Here is a 27,300-nt window from a genome sequence, read left to right as displayed (position 1 = left end):
CACCACCGCCCGGCGAGAACGATTTTGTTTGTATGTTGTCAGTGGGTGAAAGTTTTTAGTCTTTTTGAGACAGAGTCTCAACTGCATAGCCCTAACTATCCTGGCACTCTCTCTGTAAACTACAATAGCCTCTTTTTTTTTTTTTTTTTTTTTTTTTTAAGAGAGATTCTCTTGCCTCTGCCTCCTGAGGGCTAAGATTACCATAAAGCTGATCCTTCTGGAGAACTAGTGTTGCCCAGTCTAGGAGTAACCTCTGTGTCCAAACACAGGTTCGGCTTTGAAGCCAAAATTGGGATTCTACTACAATGACATTTGCTTAATGTCCTTAAAAAAATGTAGGCCTTTGATGTCCCAGCAGCTGAGCTGAACCCAGGGATGCTGGATTGGCAGGTGGGGGCAGGCTTGTGTGGATACATCTGCCATCATTGTCCAAAGGAATGGCCCGCTCAGGTTACTGTAGCACATGTGTGCCAAAAGCTTGGTTGCCAGCAAGATACATCTCTGCTCCCATCCTCATTCAAGGTCTGGAGGTAGTTCAACTGCCCCCAAGCGCCTTTCTAGAGGGGAAAGGGGCAGGAAGGAACCACTGGTCACAGGTTCCACCGACAAGAGGGGAAAGCCTGGGGGTGGGAGTTCCTTTATAGGGAGGTCACATCCCCTGCACAAAAACATCCCAAAGAGAACTGAGTTTGGGTTGATGAGGTGGAGACACCCTAGGGAGGAAGTGGTAAAAAGGCGAGGGTGAAAACACTCTCCTCTTTGATCCCACAAGATGCGTCAGGGAAAATTGGACTTCATTTCGCCCGGGATGGACACATCTCTCCCATGGGGCCACGAGTTGGTCAAAGCAAACCCCGCTCCCCTCCACCCTTACCGCAGGTGGTGTGTGTGGCCCCAGCCGTGAGTCTAACACATTTTCCCTCCAGCCTGCCCATCCCCACCCCCTTTGAAGGCTGGAACTTTATTAAGGCAGATTCATTCGGGTTCGGCCAGTCGCTCAGGGAGGAACGCGGAACCTGGAGAGAGGAGACAGAGAACGAGCCTGAGGAAAAAGAACTGTGCCCAAGAAGAAGGTAGGGACTGGGCGCCGGGAAGGAACACGCGATGGCTGCCGGGGCCCGCGCGATCGCCAGCTGGCCGGCCGGCTGGGGTGGTTTCGGGTCTTCCGGAAGGGCCAGAGGCACACGAGAGATAGTCTAGATGCAGGGGTACATGGGTACAGGCGTGCTCGCCTTGCGAGGCCACGGGAACTCAGGCGCGCACCACCGGGCAGCGCGCTCGAGCACCGCGAGCCCACGCCACCCTCCGACACCGAGTTCCCGTCACTCGGCTCCGATCCTCCCCCCGCCCCCGCGCACGAAGCGCGGGAAATGGGCGGGGCCGGGGCGGGGCCGCCCTCTTCCTGCTCTGATTGGGTGACGCGGTTGTCCATCCTGAATCTATTTTTTTTTTTTTGATGGAGGGGGGGTTGCCACCCGCTCTGCCCCAGATCACGTTTGCCACCCACAGCCAACCACTCTTGTCGAAGTCCCCGGGCAAGAGGCGATCGGGGGCGAGCGAGCTCGGCACCCCAGGCCCCGTCCGGTCCCCGCCGGCCCGAGGCGGAATATCCTGCCCTCCAGGCCACCTCCCCATCGTGGAATCGGAGCAGCGGCCTCGTAGGAAGGCAGAAGCGAAATGTAGCGAGCCGGGTGTCGCGGTTGAACGCTCGCCTTGGCTGGGAGTGTAGCGGGGCACACGCTGGGGCTCGAGGAGGACGGCTAAGGGGGAGGAGTGATGAGAAGAGGGGGTACCCTGCACCCCCCGAGACCGCGGGCCCCTGCTGCCACTCTCCAGGCGCCCTTCATCCCCAGCGAGGCGCAGGTCAGTGTTGTTGGGTCTGGGGTAGGTGAGGGAGGACCGGGGCTCTGGCAGAGTCTGAGTTGCGGGGAGACGGCGGAAGCCGTCCAGTTACTCCTCCACCCCACCCCTGTAGTTGGGGATACCCAAACAGGTCCTTTTTGTGCATCCCCTCCTAGGAAAGAGATGGGGCGTCCTAGGGCCTGAGGCCCATCGGTAGTGTCCTTACTAGTGATGTAGTTAAGGGACTGGCCTGCCCCCTTGCTAGCCCCCTTCCTGGTCCGAGTGGCCTGCCAGCGAGATGGGAGGGGTGGTGGTGTCAGGTTTTAGCGAACGAACTCAGAAACTTTTCTGGCATGGGCGCGGTGGACTCAACTGTGTTTCCTCTCGGCTGACTGGTGAGGAGCTTTGAAAACAACGGTGCTGTGTTGAGGTGGCTTGGCAGGCGACCGGGTGGATGGAAGCCTCATAACTTGGGCCCTAGAGTTTGACTCAGCCTTAACCAAACTGGAGTTGACTAACCGTGAGTGTTTGGAATACTAACAGCCTGTCCATGATACCTGCAAGACCGTCTGGAAGTGTTTTACTATTGAGAGCCAGGCTGGTGAAATGCAACAAGTTGGAATCAAGGCGGGGGGCGGGGAGGGGGGTTCCTTTAAGCAGAGAAAAGTGGAACAGGAAACAGAGACATGATTTGGGAGTGAATGCCTATTAGCTTGAGACACTTCGGGTTTGCCTTCCTTTGTTTTTCTTTCCCCTTCCTCCACCTTTTACTTGTGTTTGTTTTTAAGAATGGCACCATGTCCAGCTGTTGGTAACCCTAGGGAACAGGGGGAGCCTAGTAACCAGAATATGTAGGTAATCACCAGTAATTTCACCCTCTGTCTCTTCAGCCTGGTTAACTGCTGCGTCCTGTCGGCCAAGCTCCCTCGGCCAAGCGTGGAGGGAGAGGAGGATAGACAGGGCCCGCGGCAGGCTCAGCTCGCCTCTGAGCTTTCTGTAACACTGTTGATTCTCAAGGGCAGGAGGAGGTAGTAGGCCTCTGGCTCTTGGCCTTGGTCTGGCAGGCTTGCCCTGGTGAGTCCTCCTGGCGTTTTCCCTCTTGGGAGGGCTAGGGCAGTTAGAGTCTGGGGGTGCTTCTCTCAGTGATCAGTCTCCCTGTTTGTTCGGCCCGTCTTGCCGATGCTGTCTTGGGAGAAGTCATTCACAGAGCAGTGGCTGTGGAGGGACTTGGCGTCTGAGTTTGTGACTTCCTGCTAAGGAACTACGCTTAATACTGAGTTCTTATCACGATTTCAGAAGACAGCTCCTGGGAACATCCCTGCCCATCCCAGGTTGCTCAAAAGGCAATGCCAAGGTCTCCTGCACAGTGTCTTCTGTGGGGATGTAGAACCCACTGGTCCTCCACATCAAGTGGGGCAGGACAGTGTCATTTTAGTGGGAAAGGAACAGCAAATGGCCATCTCTTTAACAGACTACGACATGCTCTGGAGATCATCCTAGTAGGAACTGGGGCTTGCTATATACTAACATTTTCTCCTCTCTCTTTTTCCCTTCCTCCCACATAAGGTGTTCCGCACACATTCTTGTGACTTTAAGGACCAGGCAACTGAGAAAGTCCAAGATCTTCTCAAGAAGGGAGGAGACCTCTGGGAGAGTGGGGAAAGACAGCAGACACCGTTTTGGGACCAGCTGAGCCCAAGGTGCTGCGGGAAGCTGAAGGCACCCAGCAGGAGTGGGAAGAAGCCCCAGCCTCACACTGAGGCTGTGTTCTGAACAGTCTGAACGCATTCAGCTTTTCACAAGCCAGGGCTGCAGCACCAGGCACCGCAGACTCAAGGTTGAGCCTTTCCCGAGGAGGAGCCGGCCACTGAGAACCAAAGATTTCCCCCAGCACAGTGCAGAGCCGGGGGCAAATGCACCCGCACCCCCAGTGGCAGCCGCTGCGTCTGGTGTGAGGAGTCTGTTTCCTTCCAGCTCCGGGCCGCCACGCTTGATGGGGCTGCCTTTTGGTAGATCAGTTTTTACAGTGCCAGGTAGGAGTGGGGAGCCGCGGGAAGAGGTCCCGCGGCACTCAAGCCTGGGTTCAACCCAAGACTAAGTTCTTTCCCGAGTTAGAGTCAGAGAGAGAAAGAAAAAAATAAATAAATTCTCCCCTCCTCTCCTCCCTGCCTGTCATGTCCTCTAAGCCAGAGCCAAAGGACATCCACCAGCCGAACGGTACTGGCCCTACTCCCTCTCCATGCTCTTCGGATGGCCCTGGGCGAGAGCCCTTGGCTGGGACCTCAGAGTTCCTGGGGCCTGATGGGGCTGGGGTGGAGGTGGTGGTGATTGAGTCTCGAGCTAACGCCAAGGGAGTCCGGGAGGAGGACGCGCTGCTGGAGAACGGCAGCCAGAGCAATGAAAGCGACGATGTCAGCACAGACCGCGGCCCCGCGCCGCCCTCCCCGCTCAAGGAGACCTCCTTTTCCATTGGACTGCAAGTGCTGTTCCCCTTCCTCCTGGCAGGCTTTGGGACCGTGGCAGCTGGCATGGTGCTGGACATTGTGCAGGTAAGGCCCGCGTGGATAGCTTCCTCTCGAAAGCCCTCGCTCCCTCGGCCTTCTGGGAAACTGGCTCTTGGAACTTCCTCTCCACCTCTGTCAGAAGCAGCTGCTGCTTCCTAGAATACCGTTTCCCTTTGGATCACGTCCTTGGTTTCATCGTTGCCTCTGTTACTTTCTACAGAAGCCTGCAAGAAGCCAGGTAGCCCCAGGGAGGTGGTCAGGGCAGTGTTGCCCGGCAGGAACAGATGTAACTCCAGATCTCAGGCTGAAAGGAGGAGAGAGAGGCAGGGCTGTTGTTTGCCAAGACGCCTCCATGTTGTTGAGTCCAGCTCAGGAGGAGAGATCTAGATGGGTCTCATCTCTGCCTGCTTTCCTTTTACTGGAGGTTTCAAGGGTACCCATGATAGAAAGCGCCTTTTCAAGCCTTTCTTCCTTTCCCCTGCTGGGCAGGAGTTTACTCAGCTGTCAGGAGGGTCTCAGGTCCAGTGAGAAAGCTCTTCAGGCATTTTGTATTGCTTATCTTCCCGCATCCTTGGCACAGTCTCCTTGGTAAGTGAGGATGGTTTGGGAAGGTGGTGTTAGGATCTGAAAAGGCTGTGAGTGCCCAGGGATGTAACCAGACCTGGGCAGAACCATCATTCTTTGCTCCTCGTCTGGCATGAACCTCCTCTGGACCAACAGGGCAATCCATGGGGCTAGTGGGTAGAAAGAACAGTAAGAGTTGGTAGGACCTGAGAGCTAAGAGCCAGGCCGGGGGCATGCTGTATTTAGTGCACTGTGAGTCAGGACTTACCGAGAGCCTCCAGGTTGGAGAGAGAAAGTCTTGTTTCTGAGTAAAAGTTGCTGGAGCTCAGTGAGACACACGGTTCTAGGCTCATCTGAACTAATCGGGATGTGATCCAGTGATGCTGGCTCTATCCTAGGTACTACAGAGTCCAGAGGCAGAAGGTGTTTTGGCCCATGGCCTTGGGGACCACTGCTCCTCCCACCCAGGCTTCCCTCACTGTGACAGCTCCCAAAAGAGTATGAAGCTCAGTATCACCTCCCTTGCACCCAGTTAATGCAGCAAGCCATGCACACAGAGACCACGGCAGGGGTCCGCAGGCCGGTCCCAGGGGGCTGAAGGTGGTTGGTTGTAGGTGCTGTCTTAAGTGTCCGTGTAGACCCTGAGTTTTGCGGGCGAACCTTCCAGCTTTGGAAGCTCACGGGAATGATATTTATAGTTTGCAAAAGTACCTGGTGCTACCTCCCCTCTCCTCAAACCTGTTATTGTGAGGACTGCTCCTACACGGAGGTTGGGAAGCCAATCCAGAGCTGGGGACTCCTCCCCCTGCCTTCCTTTTTTCCTGGTGCTGAGAGGGGGCGGGGAGAAGACACACACACCTGAGGCCGGTCTTGTAGTCTGCCTCACCTCTCCTTACTGAGGCCCCGGTTCTCATTCTTACCACTTTTTGAGTTCTGGCTTCGTGCCCATAAAGAGCTGCAGGGCTGCTGGTGTAGTTCAGTGGTGCAGTCCTTGCCTGGCATGCACAAAGCCCCGGTTCCCATCCCCAGCCCCACAAGATGAAGACAAGGGGGCTGCAGAGCCAGCATCCTGGGGTGAACTAGGAGACGCTTAGCTTAGTTTCTGGATAACGATGATGATAGTGGGGGGCAGGGGGAAGGGATATCGGGGGTCTGTACTGTAGGCCTAAAAAGCAGGGAAAAGGCATTCTTCTCCATTTTGTAGGTGGGAGACTGGGTCATGGATATGCCACTGGCCATCGCTCCAAGAGCCGGTGTCCGTAACCTCTGTTATGGCGGGGATTTGCAACCTGGCTTAAGACTGTGAGGAGCCTGCTGTTTCTGTCTTGTCTTGAAGAACAGGGTAGACTGGGAACCAGGACAAATTGGCGTTGGATTTTAAAGTGAACCAGAGCCAAAGGGAGAGGAGGATCAGCCCCTGTGACCCCCCACATGTCAGGGTTCCAGAGTAGGAACAGTCCTCTGATGCCTTGTGCCCGTGGACCTGAGACATGGAGAGATTTAGACAGTAGGGAACCCGGAACTGCCCAGCCTGCCCACGGAGGGCTGGCATCTCCCTCGGTGTGGCATCTCGGCTTATACCAGAGCTAGGGTTCCGTTGGTGTAGATGACAATGACTGGCTTGTCCTTGTGCCCCTCCCCCCACGCTCCCACCACAGCTGGGCTAAAGCAGGGCCCACAGCTGGCTACAGCGAGAGGACTGGAGTGGGTGAGTACTGGAGCCCAGGGGGCAGGGAGCCACAGGAAGACGTTTACTCCACATCCAGGGAAGTGATGGGGATGGTATGCAGGGTTCACATCTGTGTCCTCCCCTCACCGGATAAGATAACCTCCAGGGAGACAGTCTAGAAGTACCTGAGATGAGGCCATCTGGTGGTTGTCCAAGGTCCCTGTGGTTTGGACCACCTTAGTACAGATACCTCCTTGGCCCACGTTTCCCACTGCAGCTAAGACGGGGTTGTTGTTTTTTTTTTAAGATTTATTTATTATGTATACAGAAGAGGGCGCCAGGTCTCATTACAGATGAATGTGAGCTACCATGTGGTTGCTGGGAATTGAACTCAGAACCTCTGGAAGAGCAGTCAGTGCTCTTAACCTCTGAGCCATCTCTCCAGCCCAAGACAGGGCTTTTCCTAGAAGACCCTCTTCCGTCTCTTGTCTGACCTCCAGCTTGTAGCCTCCACAGTGAAATAAGGAGCATAGGTTTTTCCAGAGCATAGCAGGAGAGCGGACTGGAGTCTCTTCGGACTGGCCCACTCCAGCCAATGTTTTGCGAGGGAAGCAGGAGCGAGCCCGGTTGGGGGCTTCAGAAAGAGACTGCAGAGGAGCCTCAAGCTGCCCGTGCTTGGCGGCTCTCCCCAAGTTCTGTCCTGGGCTCCTGCAGGGCATCACGGCCATTTTCCATCAGCCTTTGTGATCTCCACAGGACCTCTCAACTAGATTGGAAGAGGGGGCTCTCCCGCTCTTTTTTAATGCACTCCTTACTTGCTGGGTCTCCAGAGAAAGTGGGCCCCCTCCCTAGTGCCTTCAAAGATGGACATGGATGGCGGCATGGCCTTGGGGAAGTGGTACGGGAGGGAAACAGAGCTCTTTTTCTGGAGGCTGCTGGAGCCCCTGGGCAGGACACTCAGATCCTGTTTCCCTTGACCACCTCTGCTCTGCCCATCTCTGCCTTCTGTGTGCTATCAGGCCCATTTCCTTTTCCCATGCTGTGCACAGCTCTGTCCATGCAGGCATTGCCCTGAGGCCCCTCTGCTTGGATACCTCCAGGATACCTGGGACAAGTCTCTAGCAGATGGAAACTGTGATCCAGCCTGACCCCAGACTGCCTGAAAAGTCCTTGGGCAGCTTGGTGCCTGGGGCTAGAATCTGGGAGTTTGGGTCCTTTCAACGTCTTGATTCTATCTCTTCCTGACTTTGCCGATGTGTTTCCGGAGCTGAAGGCTCTGGTGGATGAGGTGGCAGGTGGAAAAGCAGGTTGGATGGCCAAGGAAGGAGTCACAGAAGAGCTCTGAGCTGTGAGGCTTGGGCAATTGCTCTGGGTCAGGGTCAGTTTTGAGTGTGGAGGCCCCTGTCTCATCACATTCCATACTTTCAGAGTATCAGGAATCGAGGAGAGAGAACAAAGAGAAGAGGGCCTCGGATTCTGAGAAGCAATTTTTTAAAAAATCCCTAAGTGTTCCCCTCTAACCTCCAAGGCAAGCAGCTTCCTGGACCCTGTTCCATCCCCATTGGTACAGGAAGGTATGGGTGGTAGCTTAGCTAATTAATGGCTTACCTGACTGGTGTGACTTCCGGGGCAGATACCCCAAGCCACGGTGAACAGGATGGGCCTGAATTAGGCCAAAGGAATAAGAAAAACCACCTTCATCTATTCCACTCCATCCTCATCCTCAGGACCACCCTGCTTTCTGACTGGCTCTGCTTCCCAGAATCCTGTGCGTGCATACAGGTCATAGACTCCCACTCTGAACTACATTTTTGAGAGGGTCTTGTGGGTAGGAAAAATAGATGTAGGGATTAGCTCTTCTGTCCCAGATGCCAGCTTAGGGCTTTGCTGGATCAAAAGGTCAGATGTTGGGAGTTCCAGGCTGTTCTGTGAGTTGGGGAGACTTCTGCTTGGGACTGCTCCTGGCTCTGATCCTTTTCCTTGCTCATCTGTCCCCTCTCATCCCTTCCAAAACTCCACAACTTCCAGATGCCTCTGCAGAGGGCACGTATATATTGGAAGGAGAAAACTAGGGGTGCTCATGGTGTCAGCTGGAGGGGTTAACTGAACTCTATACATTCTCTTCTCCAAGACCGTGTTGCTGCATAGCCCAGGCTAGACTCAGACTCACAGCCTGCCTCATCATCCTGAATGGCAGCTTGCAGGCCCGTGCCACCCTGCCCAGCTGCATCTTTTCTCGTCTTGATAATAAAGACATGCTATACTCCTTACAAACCGTTCAGAAAATGTCCCTTGCATATCCATTTAGTGTTCCCTTCTGGGACATTTCTCTTTCGCTGGCCAGTGCCCCTCGCTTTCACTCTCTGGAGAGCTGAACTTTCAGAGAGCTCGCAGCTTGGGCGCAGGTAGGCAAGCATTTGGGGTGAGAAGGTGTGGGGCTGTGTTCTGAGAGCGCTCCAAAAGCCCACAGTCAGCACGCTTGTCAAGGGAGGGGAAGAGTTCTTCCCCCTCCGAAGCTGCTTATCCAGTTTGAGAGGGGCAAGGCAGTTTGGGCCTCAGCTAAAGGGAGCTGGATCCCCAGGGGTGTGGGCCCCAGCCTTGTCCAAGAGTAACACTCCCAGGGCTCATGAGGCACCTCACAGGGGCAACAGCCGAAAGGTCGGAACTGCTGTGGACCCGGGAGTGCCTCTTCCCCCACAGGAGTCTTCAGAGAGTCTAGGTCCTTTAGGAGATGCTAAGAAGAATCCTAGGCCCTGGACCTCTAGCCCTGAAGAAATGAGCTCTTCTCTGGATCCTATTCACTGCACATGTACCCCAAGAACACTATCAAAAAGTCAAGATCTTTGCCTTGTAGGACCTTCTGGTGTTTTAGCCTCTGCTCCCTGACCTTAGCCCCCTCTGGTGGCCTCGTGAATCTTGGTTTTGTTATTGGGTAGGTTTGGTTTGTTTTTTTCAATACAGGGTTTCTCTGTGTAACAGCCCTCGCTGGCTGTCCTAGAACTCACTTCGTAGACCAGTCTGGCCTTGAACGATCCACCTGCCTCTGCCTCTGGGTGCTGGGATCAAAGACTTGCGCCTCCACCTCCGACTTTGTTTGGTTTTTGAGATTAAACTCTCTCTTTGTACCTTCAGCTGTCTTCAGACTCACAATCCTCCTGCCTCTGCCTCTGAGTGCTGGGATTACAGACATACCATCTGGGTCATTTGTTTGCTTTTAATGTTGTGGGAAAGTCACATAACACGAAACTACACTGTAGCCATCTTGAAGTATGTAAAGTGTGTTCTCAGTTCCATTTTCTCTAACTTATACTCTTCATCCACATAACGCTAATTCCTTTCTCTAGGCTCTCAGCCCTTAGCAACCACAATTCTTTTTTTTTTTTTTTTTTCTGTGAATGTGATGATTACTCCAGAGAGCTCATATAAGTGGAATCATACAGTTTTTGCCTTGTTGTGGCTGTTTGGTTGGTATAATGTCCTCAAGACTCATCCATGTTGTAGCATGGAACAGGACTTCCTTTTCAAGGCTGAGTCATACTTCAGTATTGTTATGCCCTGTTTTACTGGTCTATTCAGCTGCTGATGGACATTTGGCTGTCATGAGTAAGTGAAGCTACGAACAGTATATAAATAGTCCTTTAAGATCCTGCTTTCAGTTATTTTGGATAAATAATTAGGACTTGAGGGCAAGTAGTCAGGAAAAGTACTAGGATTGCTAGATCACATGGCCATTCTTATTTAATCACTCACTCATTTACTGTGTGTATTACATGGATTGTATACATGTTGAATGGGCATATGCATGTACATGGAAGCCAGTCGTCAACATGGGACATTTTCTCTGCTGCTCCCCACCATTTTTGGGTTTTTTGTTTGTTTGTTTGTTTGTTTAGTATTATTTTTTGTGTATGGGTGTTTTACCTGCATCATGTCTGTGCATCACGTGCGTGCCTGGTGCCTGGAAAGGCCAGAAACGGGTGTCAAATCTCTTGGGGTTATAGACAGTTGTGAGCCACCATGTGGGTATTGGGAATAGAACCTGGGTCTTCTGAAAGAGCAGTTAATGCTCAATCACTGTGCCATCTCTCCAGACCCATCTCTCCACTTTTTTTTTTTTTTTTTTTAAAGATAGAGTTTCTCACTGAACCTGGAGCTCACTGGTTGGCTAAGCTGGTGAGCCAGTGATCCTCAAGGCCCAGCAAGCTCTGGTGTTGGGGTTACAGACATGCACTGCTGTGCTTGGCTTTTATGTGAGCGCTAGGAATCCAACTCAGGAAACTCAGGCTTGTGCAGCATTGACCTTGCTGACCCAGCCATCACCTCAGCCTGTTTGTTTGTTCTGAGACAGGGTTTCTCTGTGTAGCCCTGGCTATCCTGGAACTCGCTCTGTAGACCAGGCTGGCCTCCAACTTAGAGATCCCCCTGGCTCTGCCTCCCAGTGCTGGGATTAAAAGCACGCACCACAACCATCTGGCTTATTTATTTTTAACACAGGATCTTGCTATATAGATAGCTGGCCTTGAACTTTCAGCAAAGCCTATACCTCCCAAGTGCTGGGGTTACAAGCGTATCCACCATATACAATTTACTGTTAGTGTGAGGAACTGCCAGACTGTTTTTATAGTAGCTACATTTTACTCCCACCAGTAATGTAAAAGTGTTCTGATGTCCACGTCCGTACAACACTTGGTACAAACAATACTTGGTGTTTTCCGTTCGTCCCCTCAGCCACCCTGACAGGTATGCGGTGACATCTCACTGTGGTTTTGATTGACAGCCTTGCTCTTTAGCAGTAGAGTAGAGGAGCCGGGACTGCCTTGTGGGGTAACTCTAGTCTAGTCAGGCCCCTGAGCGGAACCCTGGAGCGAGGGCCCCAGCTGGCCATTGTGGGGAAGGAAGCTGAGGAGAGCAGCGTGAGAGTCCTTCTTCTATCGTTTATAAGAGACTCAGCTCTCGGCCCGGTGCGCCTGCCCGTCACAGCTCCTTGTCTCTAGACACCCAAACCAACCTGCACACACCCACCTGATGTCCACCCCGCCTCCCTTCACAAACCTGCAGGCTGCCCATTCTTAAAACCCCATGGCCCTTTAGGGCCAAGAAGGGAGGCATAATCTTCTTTAGGAAAGCCTCAGTTTTGGTTACAACTAAGGGGCTTTTAGTTGCCAGCGTGGATCCTTCAGTAACTAGGGTAGTGCTTTCTTTTCTTTTGTCTTTTTGTTTTTTGTTTGTTTGGTTGTTTGTTTGGTTGGTTGGTTTGGTTGGTTAGTTTGGTTTGGTTAGGTTTTGGGTTTTTGGTTTCTGGTTTTTGTTTTTTTGTTTGTTTGGTTTGGTTTGGTTTTGAGACAGTTTCTCTTGTGTAGCCCTGGCAGTTCGGGAACTTGCTCTGTAGACCAGGCTGGCCTCAAACTCATCCTGCCTCTGCCTCCCGATTGGTAGTGCTTTTCTGAACCTCCAGTTTTCTCATGTGCAAAATGGGAATAAAAATAGCTCTTCATTGGCTTTTGAGGTGACTAGATGAGAAAATACATTAACATATGTCAGCCAAAGAAGTTGGTGGGAGAGCCAGGACTGATTGACCCAGGATTAGAACCCGTGTCTCCTGACTCCAGGTCCAGCCTCTCCCAATAGGGGTATATTTGCTTCTGTTAGCTAAGATAATGGGAGTGTGAAGAGGAATAAAAAAATCTCATGCAAACCAGCCTAGGAGAAGCACCATCTAAATTCAGAGCTTGCTTAGGAAAGTCACTGTGGCTGAGACCCAAAGCCCTTGGAAATAGAAACCAAACAAACGTTCTAATCACCCGGGCCCCAGCCCTGTGGAGCCTAGCTCTCCACAGCTGAGACAACACCTCCCGAGGCTGAGGCCACAGAGAAACTGGCTAAGGCAAGGGGGCTACAGAGTGCCATTTGGGAGGACATTACCAGAGAGTTCTGGGGCAAGAGCCAACTTGGGGGGCTCCACGGTGGGGTCCCCACAAAAGCATATAGAAGGGGCAGTCAGTCAGGCTAGGAGTCTCTTCTGTTCTGGAATGGGGGTTGGGCTGTGCTTTTTGGAATTCCTGGGCTTATTCTCCTCCCAGGCTTCTCACGGGGGAGGTCAGGTGCCTGTGTCCTTGCTCCTGCTGGTCCCTGTTTCCCCCTCCTGTCTCCTGACCCCACACTCTGTTCAGCTCCAATGCCAGTCCTTTGAGGTACTGAAATTCTTGGACTCTGTGTTCATCTTATAGCACTGGGAGGTCTTCCAGAAGGTGACAGAGGTCTTCATCCTGGTGCCTGCACTGCTGGGACTCAAAGGGAACTTGGAAATGACCCTGGCGTCGAGGCTGTCCACTGCAGTGAGTGTCCTAGCCATGGGGGAGCAGGGGAGAGGGGCAGGGAGAAGGTAACAGTTAACACCGAGACTAGTAGGTGTCCGCACAACCGCCTGGGCCTGTGGAGGGAAGGGAAGCCGCGGAGGGAGATCCCAGACTGGGTGTCCTGTCCCCGGGCAGGGGCTCCCTGCCCGGAATGGTTCCCAGGCTCGGACTCTGGATGTCCCAGCCATCTCTGGATGCCTGCCCCACCTCCTGCCTTGCAGCCTTGCCTCGTGACTGTTTGTGCAGCTTTGACAGGCAGGCATCATGCTGGTCCCTCCAGCCACGCAGGTGGGGGCCTCCTCTGATCTCTAGCCCTACTCTGCAGCTGGGCAGGAGCAGAGCCAGGCCCTCCCCACGCCCTCCAAACCATCCCCTTTCCCCACCGCAGCTTGTTCTTCAAGAGAAGAGGCATCGCCGTCTCCCACAATCCTTCCCGCCTGCCACAGCCATTCATGGACGAAGGCCAATAGAAGGCCATGGCTGGGAGGCAAGGGGTGTTAAAAACTCAGGAGACCAGGCATGTCCTTCTGTGACCAAGCCTGGAGAAGACAGTGTAGAGGGGAGCCAGGCTAACCCACTTCTTTCCTCCTGGCTGGTGCCACCCGCTCCTTTCCAAATACTGGCAGCCTCAGCCCTGGACCAACAACTGACCTTGCCTTCCCTAAGAGAACAAGCTGCTTCCGCAGCATGCAGATCCATGCAGGAGCCTGCTGCCTAGATAAACAAGCCACAGTGGACTCTGCCTCAGCTCCCCTGGCATCCTGGAACTCACCTGCCCGGGTGCTTTCATATTCCAGTCGCGGCGGCGTCTTCAGCTCTCTGCCTTGCTCTTTGGTCCAGTCTAACAGATAGAAAGAACCCCAGGCCCCGCGCGGTGAACTCCAACCCCTCACCCTCCCTCTTCCAGGCCAACATTGGACAAATGGACACACCTAAGGAGCTCTGGCGGATGATCACGGGGAATATGGCCCTCATCCAGGTAAGAAAACACGGACCAGAGACAAGAGGCCAAGCATCTCCTTAGTCAGGAATCCCTGAAAGGCTTAGGTCAGCCCAGCTGGCTCCTAAGTGGCTGGCTCTCCAGCGTGTCCTGTAAAGTAGGCTAGGAGGTGACTAGTTACTCAGGAAAATGGCCAAGCGAGGGAGAGCCCCCACCGCGTCCCTGGCACATGTCTAGGCTCGAGGTGGTTCTGGGGCTTTTGAGTGTCGGAGAGTGTCCTCTGCCACTGTTGTCCCATCTCCCCAGGAGGCCACACAGATCGAATGTCTTCCCCCCTTGAGTCTCGGGTCTTGACTCTGACTGATCTCCAACCAGCCAGTAACGTGTCCTGGATTTTTGCAGGGTGCACTACCCAGTGCTCGGGTCGGGGCTAAAACTACATAGAGGCATCCGTCTAGCCCCGCAAGGACTATAGAGTCCAGTCCTGCCTGCTTGCTGAGTAAGGGCTAGGAAGAGTCCATTGGGTCCTCGGTGACCTCAGCTAAGGAACTCTGCTCCAGGCTCTCCACGTTACCCCGTCTCTCCCCAGGTGCAGGCCACGGTGGTGGGCTTCCTGGCGTCCATTGCAGCCGTCGTCTTTGGCTGGATCCCTGACGGCCACTTTAGTATCCCGCATGCCTTCCTGCTGTGCGCCAGCAGTGTGGCCACGGCCTTCATCGCCTCCTTGGTGCTGGGTAAGGAAGGGAGGACGCCCAGGGGTGAGGCTGCTGCTCGCAAGGTGTTGACTCCGCCTAGCACCTCCATGCCCTTTTGTTCATTGGCGCTGCTTTTTTTTTTTCCCCCTTCTCACCCTGCCCGGCCCGCCTCTCCCTCCTCACCAGGTATGATCATGATTGGAGTCATCATTGGGTCTCGAAAAATTGGGATCAACCCAGACAACGTGGCCACGCCCATCGCCGCCAGCCTGGGCGACCTCATCACCTTGGCACTCCTCTCAGGCATCAGCTGGGGACTCTACCTGGAACTGAGTAAGGCTAAGGCCTCTGAGAATGGCTTGGGTGGACTCTGGGGTGGCACTGAGCAAGTAGGGACCATTTTGCAAATGTGTGAAGATTTTTCCTTTATTGTTGACTATGAATGGTTCGTCACACCTCCCGGTCCTAGGGAGGCTGGATAGGCACTCATGTCAGTGCCCGCAGGCAGGCGGCAGAAGGGAGAGATTCAGAACTCATCCCTGCTTCATCTAGGGGCTTTGTTTCCCCTCGAGGGATGAGATAAGGAAAGGCTAGAAGACTAGAATCGGTTTGTAAACTGAAGAAGAGGAGGGAGGCAGGGGATTTCTGGGATCAGACCAGGACAGGTACAGTCTGGCGTCTGCCTCTGTTAACTTTACTGCCTGAGCTGGGCGTGATGGTGCACTCAGCCACTCAGGAGGTGAAAGCAGGAAGATGGGGGGACTAAGGCCAACTCGGGCTACGTAGCAAGACCTTGTCTCAAAGCAAAAACGAGAGTTCTCCGCTTCCATTGCTTCCTGTACAGAGGGGACACTGCCGCCTGGGTGTGCAGTGATGATCGGATGAGGTGAAACGCTAACTTAGGATAGAATTACTGTTGAGGGGTTGGTCTCTTGGGACATCTGCAGGCTGAGCTGGGGGAAGCTGGGCACTGGGGCCATGGTGCTTATCTCCTTCTGGTCTCTGCCCTCTCAGAGCACTGGCGATACATCTACCCCCTGGTATGTGCCTTCTTTGTGGCCCTGCTGCCTGTCTGGGTGGTGCTGGCCCGAAGGAGCCCAGCCACAAGGGAGGTGTTGTATTCAGGCTGGGAGCCCGTCATCATTGCCATGGCCATCAGCAGGTAGGCTGGGGCCCTCAGTATTCACCCCTGTATCACTCCCACCTCACCGTAGACCCCATCTGAAACCCTAGAGTAGGAAAAATGGCGCACATTCTGGAAAAGCATCCATAGTGTCAGTCCTGTGTCCTCCTCTTGCAAGTGACAGGAACCGTCTGTATTAGGTTTCATTCCAAAGCAGACCATTTTGACCTTGGGAACTAAGAAGCAGCGGTGTCCAGGGTTGCACACAATGCTGTCAAGGCCCTGGGACTCTTTCTCACTCTGCTTTCTCTGTGGTGATCAACCGTCTGGGTTTTCGCTCTTCTGATTTTCCTCCCAGTTCCAGCAAGAGGAGAGAGGCTTTGCCCCGACAGCTGCACAAAGACCCAGTATAGGATGTCGTTGCTTCCCGTTCACTTGGTCACAGTTCTGTCCTTGAATCCGTCATTTGGTCTCGGGAGTGCAGCTGTCTGGTTGGATGGGGAGATTAGCCACAATCGAAGCAGTGTTACCTGGCCCACAGTGCCGGAGTGAGAGAGCTGGTCCCCTGAGGGAGGAGCCAGGGCTGTTTCCACAGAGGAGTCAGGGCTGAGCAGGCAAGAGGCCAGGGTCCTCACGGGAAGGTGGCTCTGCTCACACGTCTTGTACCAGAGCCACTGTGCCAAGTCAGGAGATTAGGAGCGACAACTGTTGCATGCAGGAGACTGGAAGGAGACTCCTGGAAAAGCCACGTTGCTGCCCTTGTCCCCAAGGTCAGATAGGCCTGTGCCTCCCAGCCCAGAGACTAGAGCAGAACCTCTCAGGGGCCTCCGTCTCATTTGTCTCGTGTCTCTGTAGTGTGGGCGGCCTCATCTTGGACAAGACTGTCTCGGACCCCAACTTTGCAGGAATGGCTGTCTTCACACCTGTGATTAATGGTGAGGCCTTAGCATCAGCGGCTGGGGAACAGCTGGACGTGGCTTCTGTGCCACTCGGGGTTCCAGCAGGCTGGAGAACCTAAGTCAGAGAGGACAAGACTTAGAGATGGGGTAAAGGGGCCAACAGGAGACCCTGAGGCATGCAGAAATCAGCAACATGGAAGTCTCTAGCCCTGAAGGGCCAAGGGGACCCAGAGATTATCCTGTGGGAGTCCAGTTAGAATTTGAGTCTGCCCCTGCAAGAGTAAGCTCTTGCCAAAAAGCAGAAAAGGATCTAGAAAAAAGCAAACAAACAACCCACTAGACCCCTCTCTCTCTGCACACCTGCTGGTACCTCCTCCTGCACAAGCCGAGTAAAAGCATCCAGCAAGGGAGAGACCTACAGCCGTCCACCTCTCTGGGACCAGAGCAAAGCCGAGAAGCACAGGGACTAGGTTGGGGTGTGGCATAAAAGGCCAACAGTAACCGGCAGTTTCCTGGGGCGGGACCAGATCAGAGATCACGCTCCATACTGGAAGCTGGTTACTGAGCTTGTGAGCACCCGGGGCCTGGGTCAGCTCCGGAGAAGGCCAAGGCAAGGAAGGCCGCGGCCCCTGCTGTGGAGCAGGCTGGCGTCTGTGCTCTACAGTCAGGCTACATCCCTGCCAGCGCCCTCAGAGGCACTTCAGGGGTGCATGGAGCTGTCACACCTGCCCGCGAGGGAAGCTGAAAGCCTAGAAGATGCCTAAGAAGCAGTGAAGTATCTGTCTTCTTCCGTCATATTTTGCTCTCCTGGCACGTGGGGCAAGGGCGGCGTCTGCATTGGCTCTGTCTAGTGAAGGAAGAAGACAGGGCCCCCAGAGATAAAAGACAAAGAACAAGGCGGCTTCCTCCCAGTCCTTCCTGTGCCAAGTCTGAGTCCCTCTGTGTGTCTCCCTGCAGGTGTTGGGGGCAATCTGGTGGCTGTGCAGGCCAGCCGCATCTCCACCTTCCTCCACATGAACGGCATGCCCGGGGAGAACTCTGAGCCAACTCCTCGTCGCTGCCCCAGTCCGTGCACCACCTTCTTCAGCCCTGGTAACCACGGCACCTCAACCTCCTGGGTCCATCCCTGCTGTAGAGGAAGGGGGGGGGGTTTCTACAGACAGGAACTTCACTAGAGAGGCACTTGGGGCCCGGGTTCAAGGTTCTCCTCCGCCGAGCTGAGCCTGCTGTTGTGAAGAGTCCATCCCAGAGAAGACGTTGTCTTCTCCCGAAACCCCCTGGGGAATATAGCTGTGTGCTGACCTAGAGCGTGGCAGGGGCCATCCTGTGACCCCTTGGTCTTCCTGTCTCCCTCTGCCCTCCTGCAGACGTGAATTCGCGCTCAGCCCGGGTCCTCTTCCTCCTTGTGGTCCCCGGACATCTGGTGTTCCTCTACACCATCAGCTGCATGCAGGGCGGGCACACCACCCTCACCTTCATCTTCATCATCTTCTACATGACAGCTGCACTGCTCCAGGTACGGCCCAGCAGAAGCGGGGGAGCCCAGGGGCCCACAGGGAGTACGGACCCCAAGTCTGGCCCCGGTCTCTTCCACTTCTTCCTCCGGATCTGGATAGCACTGGCCAGGACTCGGGGGAATAGAATAGGCTGTAGCTCTGGAAGGGTTCCTGCCATACTGTGCCACTTCAGCCTCGTTGTGTCCCCTGCTCAGCCTCAGTGATAACGTTTTTTCAAAGAGAGAGGAATAGACCAGCCGCAGGGTTTTCAGGCAGGTGGTTTTGACAGGGGGCTTTGAACCACCTATACCCTGCCCCCTGCTGGCCTTGCCACAAAACCCCGCTTGATGGTTTGGCATTCTGGGCCTTCCTTTAAATGAAGGGCCCCACAGCTCGAACAAGCATCAAAACCATTTTACAAGACACATCCAGCTTCAAGACTCATCCAGCCTGGCCTTTCTGCCCTGCCGTGGTCCCTTCCCCCTGTGGCCTTGCTAGATTTGGTGTAGCCATTCTCCTGTCGATAGACGGTTGTCCCTCCAAGCCCCCAGCGTAGTCCTTAGAAAAGTCGTGTGTCAGGAATCTTGGCCAGAGCTGAGCTAAGGATCAGCCGATTGCTGCTGGGAAGCCACATCATCACGCTCCCTTGCAGATGTAATCAGGCGCACCCCCCGGGGTGGGAAGGGGGCATAGGCATGCCAGGGGTCTGGTGTGGCTGTTGCAGGTCATCCCGTCGCCTAGGTTGGGAGGCCAAAGCTTCGTTCCGTCTCCTATTTGTGAATAAGACCCTTGTGGTCAGTCTTAGCTGAGCCTCCTTCTTTAAATCTGTGGAGGAGCAAAGTGTTGACCGTTGCACCCTGCAGAGTTCTGCCAGGTCCCTTTGCACCTGTCCCAGCATGTGTGTGTCCCTGGGCTGCTCAGGAGGCTCGATGTGAAGACAGCTGCCGCCATTCCCTCCTAGCACACATCCAGTCACGCTCTTCATTTGGGACTCTGCCGCAGCTGTCAAAAAGGCTGTGACGTTGCAGGGAGGTCGGACTGCAATGCCAGGGCCAGGGCCACAGGAACACAAGGTAGCTGTGTGCAGAGCAGGGGGTGTGAAAGGTTCTGGAGTAGGAATCTCTGCTTTCTGCACCTGAGTCCCTTTAAGGCAGAATTTTCATGCCACGGCCTTTACAAAGTACAGTCAAGAATAAACCCACCACCACCCTCCAGTGACCATGGCAGAGCCTAACCATCAGAAAGTGTCTCGTTCTCTGGAGTTGGTGGCTGAGCGGTTAAGAGCACTGGCTGCTCTTCCAGAGGACCTGGGTTCAATTCCCAGCACTCACAGGGTGGCTCACACCTGTCTGTAACTTCAGTTCTAGGGGACCTGACGCCCCGCACACAGACATGTATACATGCAGGCAAAGTAGCAATGCATATAAAAATAAATAAATTATTTTTTTTTAAAAAAGGAAGTGTCTCATTCTGATATAGATATGGTCACTTGGGGACCCATAAATCAGGCATTAGTGTTCTAGAAGTGAGTTCCAATTGCAAAGTGCGTGTAAGTCTGACCATATTCAGAAAGCCCCAGTGTTAGGCCTGAGAGTGTGCGTTTGTAGCACACACACCCCACCGCAGTCGATACTACGGGTCCTGGACCCAGAACCAGATTCTGATCCTGGCTGTTCTCGACCATCTATAATGATAAAGGGTAAGCGAGGGTCCAGATCAATCGAAGTAGTAGATAATCCAAAATGCGTTTGGAACTGCTCTGCACTGGCACTGACTTTATGTCTAGCTGACTTGTTCAGGAACCTATTTTTGCAGATGAATGTTAGAATAAGCTTAGGTTCTTGGAGCCCACAGCAGCAGGCTGGAAAGGGTGACGAGACAGCCAGCTGTTACCCAGAGGACAGGAGAGCGATCCTGGTAGGAGAAACTGGCTGGACCTGCCCGCCCCTACCAGGCTCCTGCAGAGGCCATCATGGCAGGGATTGGAGTAACTCGGTCTGACCCAGAATTAGAGGCGAGGGCGGAGTTCCTGTAAGGGTAGGGTTTAGTTTAGAAAAAGCCTTTGGCTTGGTGTGAGCCATCCTGGCAAAAAGGTCGTGACTAGCCCAAGCCTTGGGACCCACTGAACAAGTCTAGTCCAGTCGTGTGGCCTCTGGCTCCCCCTGCAGAAAGACGATGGCTCCAGGCAGAACCCTTGTGTCTCTTCAGGTGCTGATTCTCCTGTACATCGCAGACTGGATGGTGCACTGGATGTGGGGTCGGGGCCTGGACCCAGACAACTTCTCCATCCCATACTTGACTGCTTTGGGGGACCTGCTTGGCACTGGGCTCCTAGCACTCAGCTTCCATGTCCTCTGGCTCATTGGGGACAGAGACACAGATGTTGGGGACTAGCTTAGCCACTCAGCCTTTCCCCCACCCCTCTGCACTTTCTATTTGGATTTTTTTTTCCCCTTTTGTTTCCCTACCCCACCCTACACTACACTCCCACATCTTTCCGGGATTTCACTTTGATACCAAATTCTCATTATTTTCAATGGGAATTTTTATACATTGAGCCACGTTTGGATAGCAAGAATTCCGGAAAGACAGATGGACTGGAGTTAGCAGTAAAAGTAGACTTTTGAGACAATCACCAAGTGCAATTCCATGGTGGGTGCCTCCAGGTGAGGTAGATTGGGACCTTGGCATTCTGTCTGGCATCTGGGGACCTTTGGATTAGCTTTAGCAACCTGAGCCTTGGCCCTAACGAGAAACTCTTTGTAAGTGGGCTCTGGGTTGTTTTCAGTTTGGTTGAACGAAGGGCTAATTAGCACTCCCACACGTACATGTACTTTTATAGCTATGGACCAACTTCAAAGCGCTGGGCAGGAGAAAGTTGCTTCAGCTCCCACCAGTCACCGCCATGTTGTCCTAGGCCAGCCTGCACGCAGAGTCAGGTGAACTTGACTGTTCCGTCTACGCACATGTGCCTTGCCCAAACTGCCTGATTGCTTTCCAACCGAATGAGCGGTGGCCGGGCTCTGGCTCTGCATGGGTCAGTGTTGTCCATAGGTTTCCAAAGGTCCACATGCCCCCTGAGTCTAGAGACCCTAGTGACTCTTCAAGCCTCCGTTCTAATTGTCTCCAAGCACTCCCTCTCGCCACAGCTTACCAGATGAGCTTCTAAGATTGGGGGCAGGACAAGGAAATGTGGCAAACGAGATTGATGCAACCTGGAGGTGTTTCACTGCTCCCCCTCACGAGGACGTAACCGCATGGTCTGTCACTTCCTAAAATCACCTATTTTTGTCATACCAGAGGTCAGTTGGCCTTTCTCTTGGCTCCCGCCCACTGACATTCGTCATCCATTCATTCGTTCAGCAAATCTCAGCCTCCCCTGGATGGGCCTTCCCGCGGCATGGCCTGCAATAATTCTCCATTGAGCAATAGTTACGGGGTGCCTACTGTGTTGGGTACAGTGCCAAGCTTGACTAGCCAGTGCTAAGGGGGTCACAGCCCTAACCTCACCTCATTCCCTAGGTTACAGAGGCCATGTGCCCCTTTCAATCTGGCAGTAAATGTTCCCTCGCTGTAGGATCTGTGCCTACTTCAAGGCAAGCTCTGCCTCTTTCCCTCTAGACCTGAACTCTGGTGATTGCCAGCCCCATTGCTAGGGCAGTTTCATGTCCCAAAGTACCCTCCCTCCCTCCCTCCCTCCCTCCCTCCCCTTCTCTTCTCTGCACATCTCACTACACACTCAGAAGAGGGTTTAGAGCAAGCTGAGTATCAATTGGCTGCCTCGGCATCTGCCTATACACCATTGGAAGGAAACTGGAGTCCCTTCCCACACATTGCCCCAAACAGCTTCCTTCTAGCCTGTTTGCCAGGAGCCCATAAACTCTTCCCCTGTGTAGCCTAAAGTACTGGTCTGCAAGGAGAGGATTAAACTGTGCCTGGACCTACAGAGACTTCTCACCTTCATCCCGTCCCACATCACCTGACGTCATAGAACCTTCCAACTGGAAGGAGTCACAGAGGTTGTCTAGCTGTTGTGACGAGCAGCTTAAACACCAATCTGGGCTTGTTTCTGGTCTGCCCTCTGGCCTCACTCCACCCCTAAACACAGACTTGTACAGGCCCCACACCCCGAGACTGTGACCCCGGGCTCCCCAGCCACTCCCCTATCCTGATTTATGGTGTTGGATCAGGTTGTCTGGAGACTGAAGCGTCCCTCTTCCTTTGCCTAGAAAACAGAAAGGTAGGCACACCCAGGCTCAGCGCGCGTGCACGGAGGAGGCCTGGAGTGAGGGAAGCTGACGTCAGTAGGAGACGCCTCTCTCTCTCCCGGTTGCACCTATTGCATGTACTTTTGGCCTGACTGGAAGAAACAAAATTGGTTTACTTTCATATTCTTCACAAGTTACAGAACTGTGTCTTAAGAGAATTATTTATAGTTGCTATAACTGAATTGACAAATGTCGACTTAACTGATAAATTATATTTGGTAAAATAAAGTGAAAGTTTATTTCGATGGTTGGTGTTCCTGTGTGTCTCATCAAAAAGCAGCCTCGACCGTTTGTCTTGGACTCCATTCTGTGGTCCCACTCCCTCTTCAGAAGTGGGAAGTGACCAGTGGGTGACAAGCAAGGAATCCCCTTAGAGAGAATAACAGTAAACACATCTGTTGAGAAATTGTTTCAGAGGTTGAGAGCAGAGTCCTTGTGTTCAGATAGTAGACTGTGGTCTCCCCCGCCCCGAATTAACTCGGTGGTAATGGTATCTATGGATAGAATTCCTTCTTGCAGAGGTTTATAATTGAATCAAATCAAAGTAGAAATGCTTTTTACGTGGGGTATTTACCATGTACCTTCACTGTGTTCAATGCTGTAAACCGTGAGAAATTTACGAAACCGGCTGCAAAGGAATCGTGCTTGTACTTGGATTTATATGACCTTCCACAAATCACTGACCCTCTCTCAGCTTGCTTCCTAACCTGAATTTTTATAGGATATATATCATTTATATGGTGGTTGTGAGGTGCACGAAGTTCTGTTCCCCGGTACATACTAAGCCCCAAAGTACTACAAAATATTAAAAGTGGATAAGTTAGTCAACATTCCATTGCTGTAACAAAACGCCTGAGATAATGAACTTATAAAAAGGGAAGGTAGCTGGAGAGAGGGCTCAGAGCTTAGGAGTGCCTTGCTGCTCTTGTAGAGGACCGCAGTTTATTTCCCGGCATCCACATCAGGCAGCTCACAACCTGATGCCCTCTTTCTGGCCTCCATGGCCACCTGCACATACATTGGTGTCTTTCTTAAAAAGTCCAAAGTCCAGGGCTGGGGATTCAATTGGTAGCATGCTTATCTATCATGCACAAAACCCTGGGTTTGATTCCTAATAGCACATAAAACAGCATGGTTGTGAATAACTGTGATCCCAGCACTTGGGAGGAAGAGGCAGGAGGTTCAGAAATTCAAAGTCATTCTCAGCAAGTCTGAAGCCAGCTGTGGCTACGTAAGACTATCTCAACAAAAAACAAATCCAACTAGATAAAAATAATAGTACATGCCTGTAATTCCAGGATTAGGTAGGCAGAGGCAAAACAGGTTCGGAAAAAATGGAAGGTATCCATCACCATTGCCCTGAGGACTCATGGGGACCTATTCCCAAGACAAGAGGATCACCATTCACCCTCTCCCTGGGCCTCCTGTGTTACAGAAGACAGAGCCCAGAGTGTGCCCGCCCATGCCTCTGCGTTCTGTATTCCTCATTGGCTTAGCTTCTAGGTTGTCTTTTTCCTCTATCAAGGTGAAAGATGGCAGCCAGAATTCTCTGGATGAATCAGTTTACCAAAAGTTCTACTCCAAAATAGACACTGCCTTGCCTCCATCAGACCACATTCTTATTCATTTAACTTCAGCAAGTAAAGGGTCCTCCTGCTTGCTTTCAGAATAAGGAAACACATGGAAGATAGTTTCCCCTGGGAAATCCTCCTAATCCACATACACAGCTTAATGTCTTAAAATACTAATAGAGGTATTAGTAGTTATAGACAAAGACTTGGATCCCAGCTTTTGGTCGTAATTAGTTTATAAGCCCCCAAACTGGACGGTAGCGCCTGCCTCTTCATGGGACTGTTGGACAGACAGAAAATTTCCATAAACAGAAGCTTTTACTATTACAAAGACAACGGGAGTTGAATGGGTTGAATTTTTAGAAGCCACGTGAAAAGAAAAATGCCCAGAATATGGAGTTGGGATAACATGAAGAACTGGACAGGAGGACAGCTGAAACGGAGCCCAGTGTCCCACAGGGAAGAGGGCCAGCCAGCTGCAAAGAGGCTCTCATTGGTTAGATGCATCATGGCCTCAAGTCCAAAACTCAGGAACTCAGCCCCACCTAGAAATCATCTCATACAGAGAGTTTGCTTCAGACACGAAAAGTCATAGAGATGTGTACCTAAGGGGCTGGGGATTTAGCTCAATGGTAGAGTGCTTGCCTAGCAAGTGCAAGGCCCTGGGTTCGGTCCTCAGCTCTGGAAAAAAAAGAAAAAAAAAAAAAAAGAGAGATGTGTACATAAGACTAGATACCAGTGGTCAGTGAGCAGGACAGATGTTAGCCTGATAGGCACAATCATTTTCTAGAAACAAGCTTCATAGGCAAGCAGCTGATCAGCAGGTTTCTGGGAATCATAACAGAGAAGTTGCTTTTAGTACTTCAGAGTTCAAGGACAGCAGTCTGTGTTGGTTAGCTGCACAAGTCTGCAATAGAGGCATGTGAGAGAGGGCCAGATACTCCTGGAAGACTGGTCCCTCTGCCAGATGGAGCCCTAAGATGTGTGGCCAGGATCTTGCAGAGGCTCCTCTCTTGGCATCTATGCCGAACAACTTCCCTTTCGATCAACGATCCTCTAAACATGTTTATAGCTCATACAGCCCCTTGGTATTTCCAAGCTCCTGGGTAGGGCCATTTCAGTGGACAACGGTAGCTGGCCCACAGGAATGATGAGCAAAGGAGTTCAGAAAAAGGACACCAGAAACTAGACCAGCACCCTCCCAACCCCTCCCTTCGACAGATGCCACTTTCCCAAAGCCAGGCTAGCAGCTGTGACCACACACCCAGTTTTTAAACCTTAATTGCTCTCTAGCTTCTTCTCCCTTCCTCTCTCTCTTTTTTTTATCTAGTCCATATTTGGAAGAAGAGGGGGGATATTTAGTGAATGAGGCAACCTGGCAACAAAGGTGGTTTAAAAAAAAAAATTTTTTTTCAATGATTCCCTTAGCTAAACCCAGGCTCAGAACTTGCCCTAGATGTGGGCACAGGCTGGCAGAGGAGTGATCAGCAGCTACCCCTTAAACTTCCCAGCCTCTCTCTCAGGCGTATACTCAGGTACCTTTGTTGTGGAGCCTCAGGCTGATGGCTTGGCTGGGCCCCAGGCATTTCACCAATCTGCTTTCTCTCCCAGAAACAGTCACCAAAACGCTGGGATTAGACTGGGATTGTAGTTCAGTTGCTCCAGTGCTTGATTTCCTTGCAGGAAACCCGGCATGGGCTTGATCTTCAGCCCTGCAGTAACAACACAAACATGGTCAGGAGAGCCTGAGGCTGTACACCTGCCGAAGACCCACAGCCTTCTCTGGGTCTGCTGGGCCACTGGTCGGGTCACCTTATAGGTTCCAACACATTTTTCCACTCTGTTTCCAGGACAGTGGTGGGCCTCCAAGGTCTGGACATTTGAAATCAAACTCCTAAGCTCTTAGGCAATTGCCTGGTACAAGGTCATCTCTTTGGCAAGTGTTGGTTGAGTGCATACTGTTGGCGTCACCAATAGTTGCCTGGCAGTAACAACATACTAGAATGCATACCACATCCTCTGAGGAAGGCACTTGCCAAAAATGTTTTTCCGGTTTTATTAATCTTGAGGAAAACAATCAGACAATCCAGAATGGGAAACTTTCTATCAAGCAAGTAACTGCACTAGACTGGTTTGTTCTTAGAGACGGAATTTGGGTTTGGTAGTCCAGGCTGCTGGCTTCCTCTTTGGAAAGAAAGGCAATGCCACTTGAGAGGGGGGGGGCTGGGCATGGTGGCACATGCCTTTAAATCTAGCAGAAGGGGGCTGGACAGATGGCTCAGAGGTTAAGAGCACTGACTGTTCTTCCAGAGGTCCTGAGTTCAATTCCCAGCAACCACATGGTGGCTCACAACCATCTGCAATGAGATCTGGTGCCCTCTTCTGGCCTGCAGTCATACATGCTGTATACATAATAAATAAATAAATAAATCTTTAAAAAAAAATCTAGCAGAAGGCAGAGACAAGTGAATCTCTAAATTTGAGGCCAGCCTATGTGGTGAATTACAGGCCAGCCAAAGCTACATAGTGAGACCTTGTCTGAAAACAAATGGGGGGTGTGGGCGGATGTTACAATTTCTCTAGTGACAGAAACAGTGTATGTCTCTATTAGTTAGGTGTGTGTGCTGTGACAAAATTTTCTGATGTAAGCAATTTAAAAGAGGAGAGGCTTCATTTGGCTCGTGATTCCAGTGCATGGTGGAGGCAGGAGGGACATGGCAGCACAGAGCAGTTGACATGGTGGAGGCCAGGAAACAGAGAGCGAATGCATGTGCCAGCAGACTTTCCCATTCTTCCCTCCTGGTTCTACCCTGGCCTCTGCCTAAGGGCCAATGCCCCTACACACATCATGATTCTCTCCTCCTCGTCCTCTCTGGAAATGTCCTCACAGACACACCCACACGTGTGCTGTACTAACCGTCTAGACATTTCTCAGTCCAATCAAATTCCAATACCAGAGCTTAGGAGGTAAAGGTAAAAGAACCAGTTTATTTTATTTTATATTTCTTTATTTATTTCCCATGCAAGAAACCTTGAGTTTAGCCGGTGGTGGTGGGGCGGCGGCGGCGGCGGCGGCGGCGGCGGGGCGGCGGTGGCGGCTGCACACGCCTTTAATTCCAGCACTCGGAAGGCAGAGCTAGGCGGATCTCTGTGAGTTCGAGGCCAGCCTGGGCTACAGAGTGAGTTCCAGGACAGGCTCCAAAGCTACACAGAGAAACCCTGTCTCGAAAAACAAAAACAAAAAAAAAGAAAGAAAGAAAGAAAGAAAGAAAGAAAGAAAGAAAGAAAGAAAAAAGAAAGAAAGAAAAAAGAAAGAAACCTAGGTTTAATCTTTAGCAGTGCAAATAAACAAAACAAAACCTGAGCAGAAGAG

At 52.3% G+C, this 27,300-nt stretch overlaps 2 protein-coding genes across 2 annotated transcripts; one reads left to right on the top strand and one right to left on the bottom strand.

The window, feature by feature from the left end:
• Positions 1-1,251: 1,251 nt before the first annotated feature.
• Positions 1,252-3,654, bottom strand: LOC119089098. Its single transcript, XM_037211045.1, has 2 exons — positions 3,411-3,654; positions 1,252-1,865 (listed from the first exon to the last, which is right to left on the bottom strand). The coding sequence occupies exons 1-2, from the start codon at positions 3,628-3,630 to the stop codon at positions 1,252-1,254; spliced, it is 834 nt and encodes a 277-aa protein (XP_037066940.1). The 5' UTR covers positions 3,631-3,654.
• Slc41a1 (solute carrier family 41 member 1) lies at positions 1,480-22,601 on the top strand. Its single transcript, XM_028876516.1, has 11 exons — positions 1,480-1,863; positions 3,409-4,391; positions 12,807-12,914; positions 13,843-13,914; positions 14,465-14,609; positions 14,757-14,903; positions 15,585-15,732; positions 16,549-16,628; positions 17,550-17,684; positions 17,960-18,108; positions 20,297-22,601. The coding sequence occupies exons 2-11, from the start codon at positions 4,017-4,019 to the stop codon at positions 20,480-20,482; spliced, it is 1,545 nt and encodes a 514-aa protein (XP_028732349.1). The 5' UTR covers positions 1,480-1,863; positions 3,409-4,016; the 3' UTR covers positions 20,483-22,601.
• Positions 22,602-27,300: the final 4,699 nt, after the last annotated feature.

The sequence above is a fragment of the Peromyscus leucopus genome, chromosome 15 (assembly GCF_004664715.2).
Source record: "Peromyscus leucopus breed LL Stock chromosome 15, UCI_PerLeu_2.1, whole genome shotgun sequence".
Classification (NCBI taxonomy): domain Eukaryota; kingdom Metazoa; phylum Chordata; class Mammalia; order Rodentia; family Cricetidae; genus Peromyscus; species Peromyscus leucopus.
This window is presented reverse-complemented; position numbering and strand designations above follow the sequence as displayed.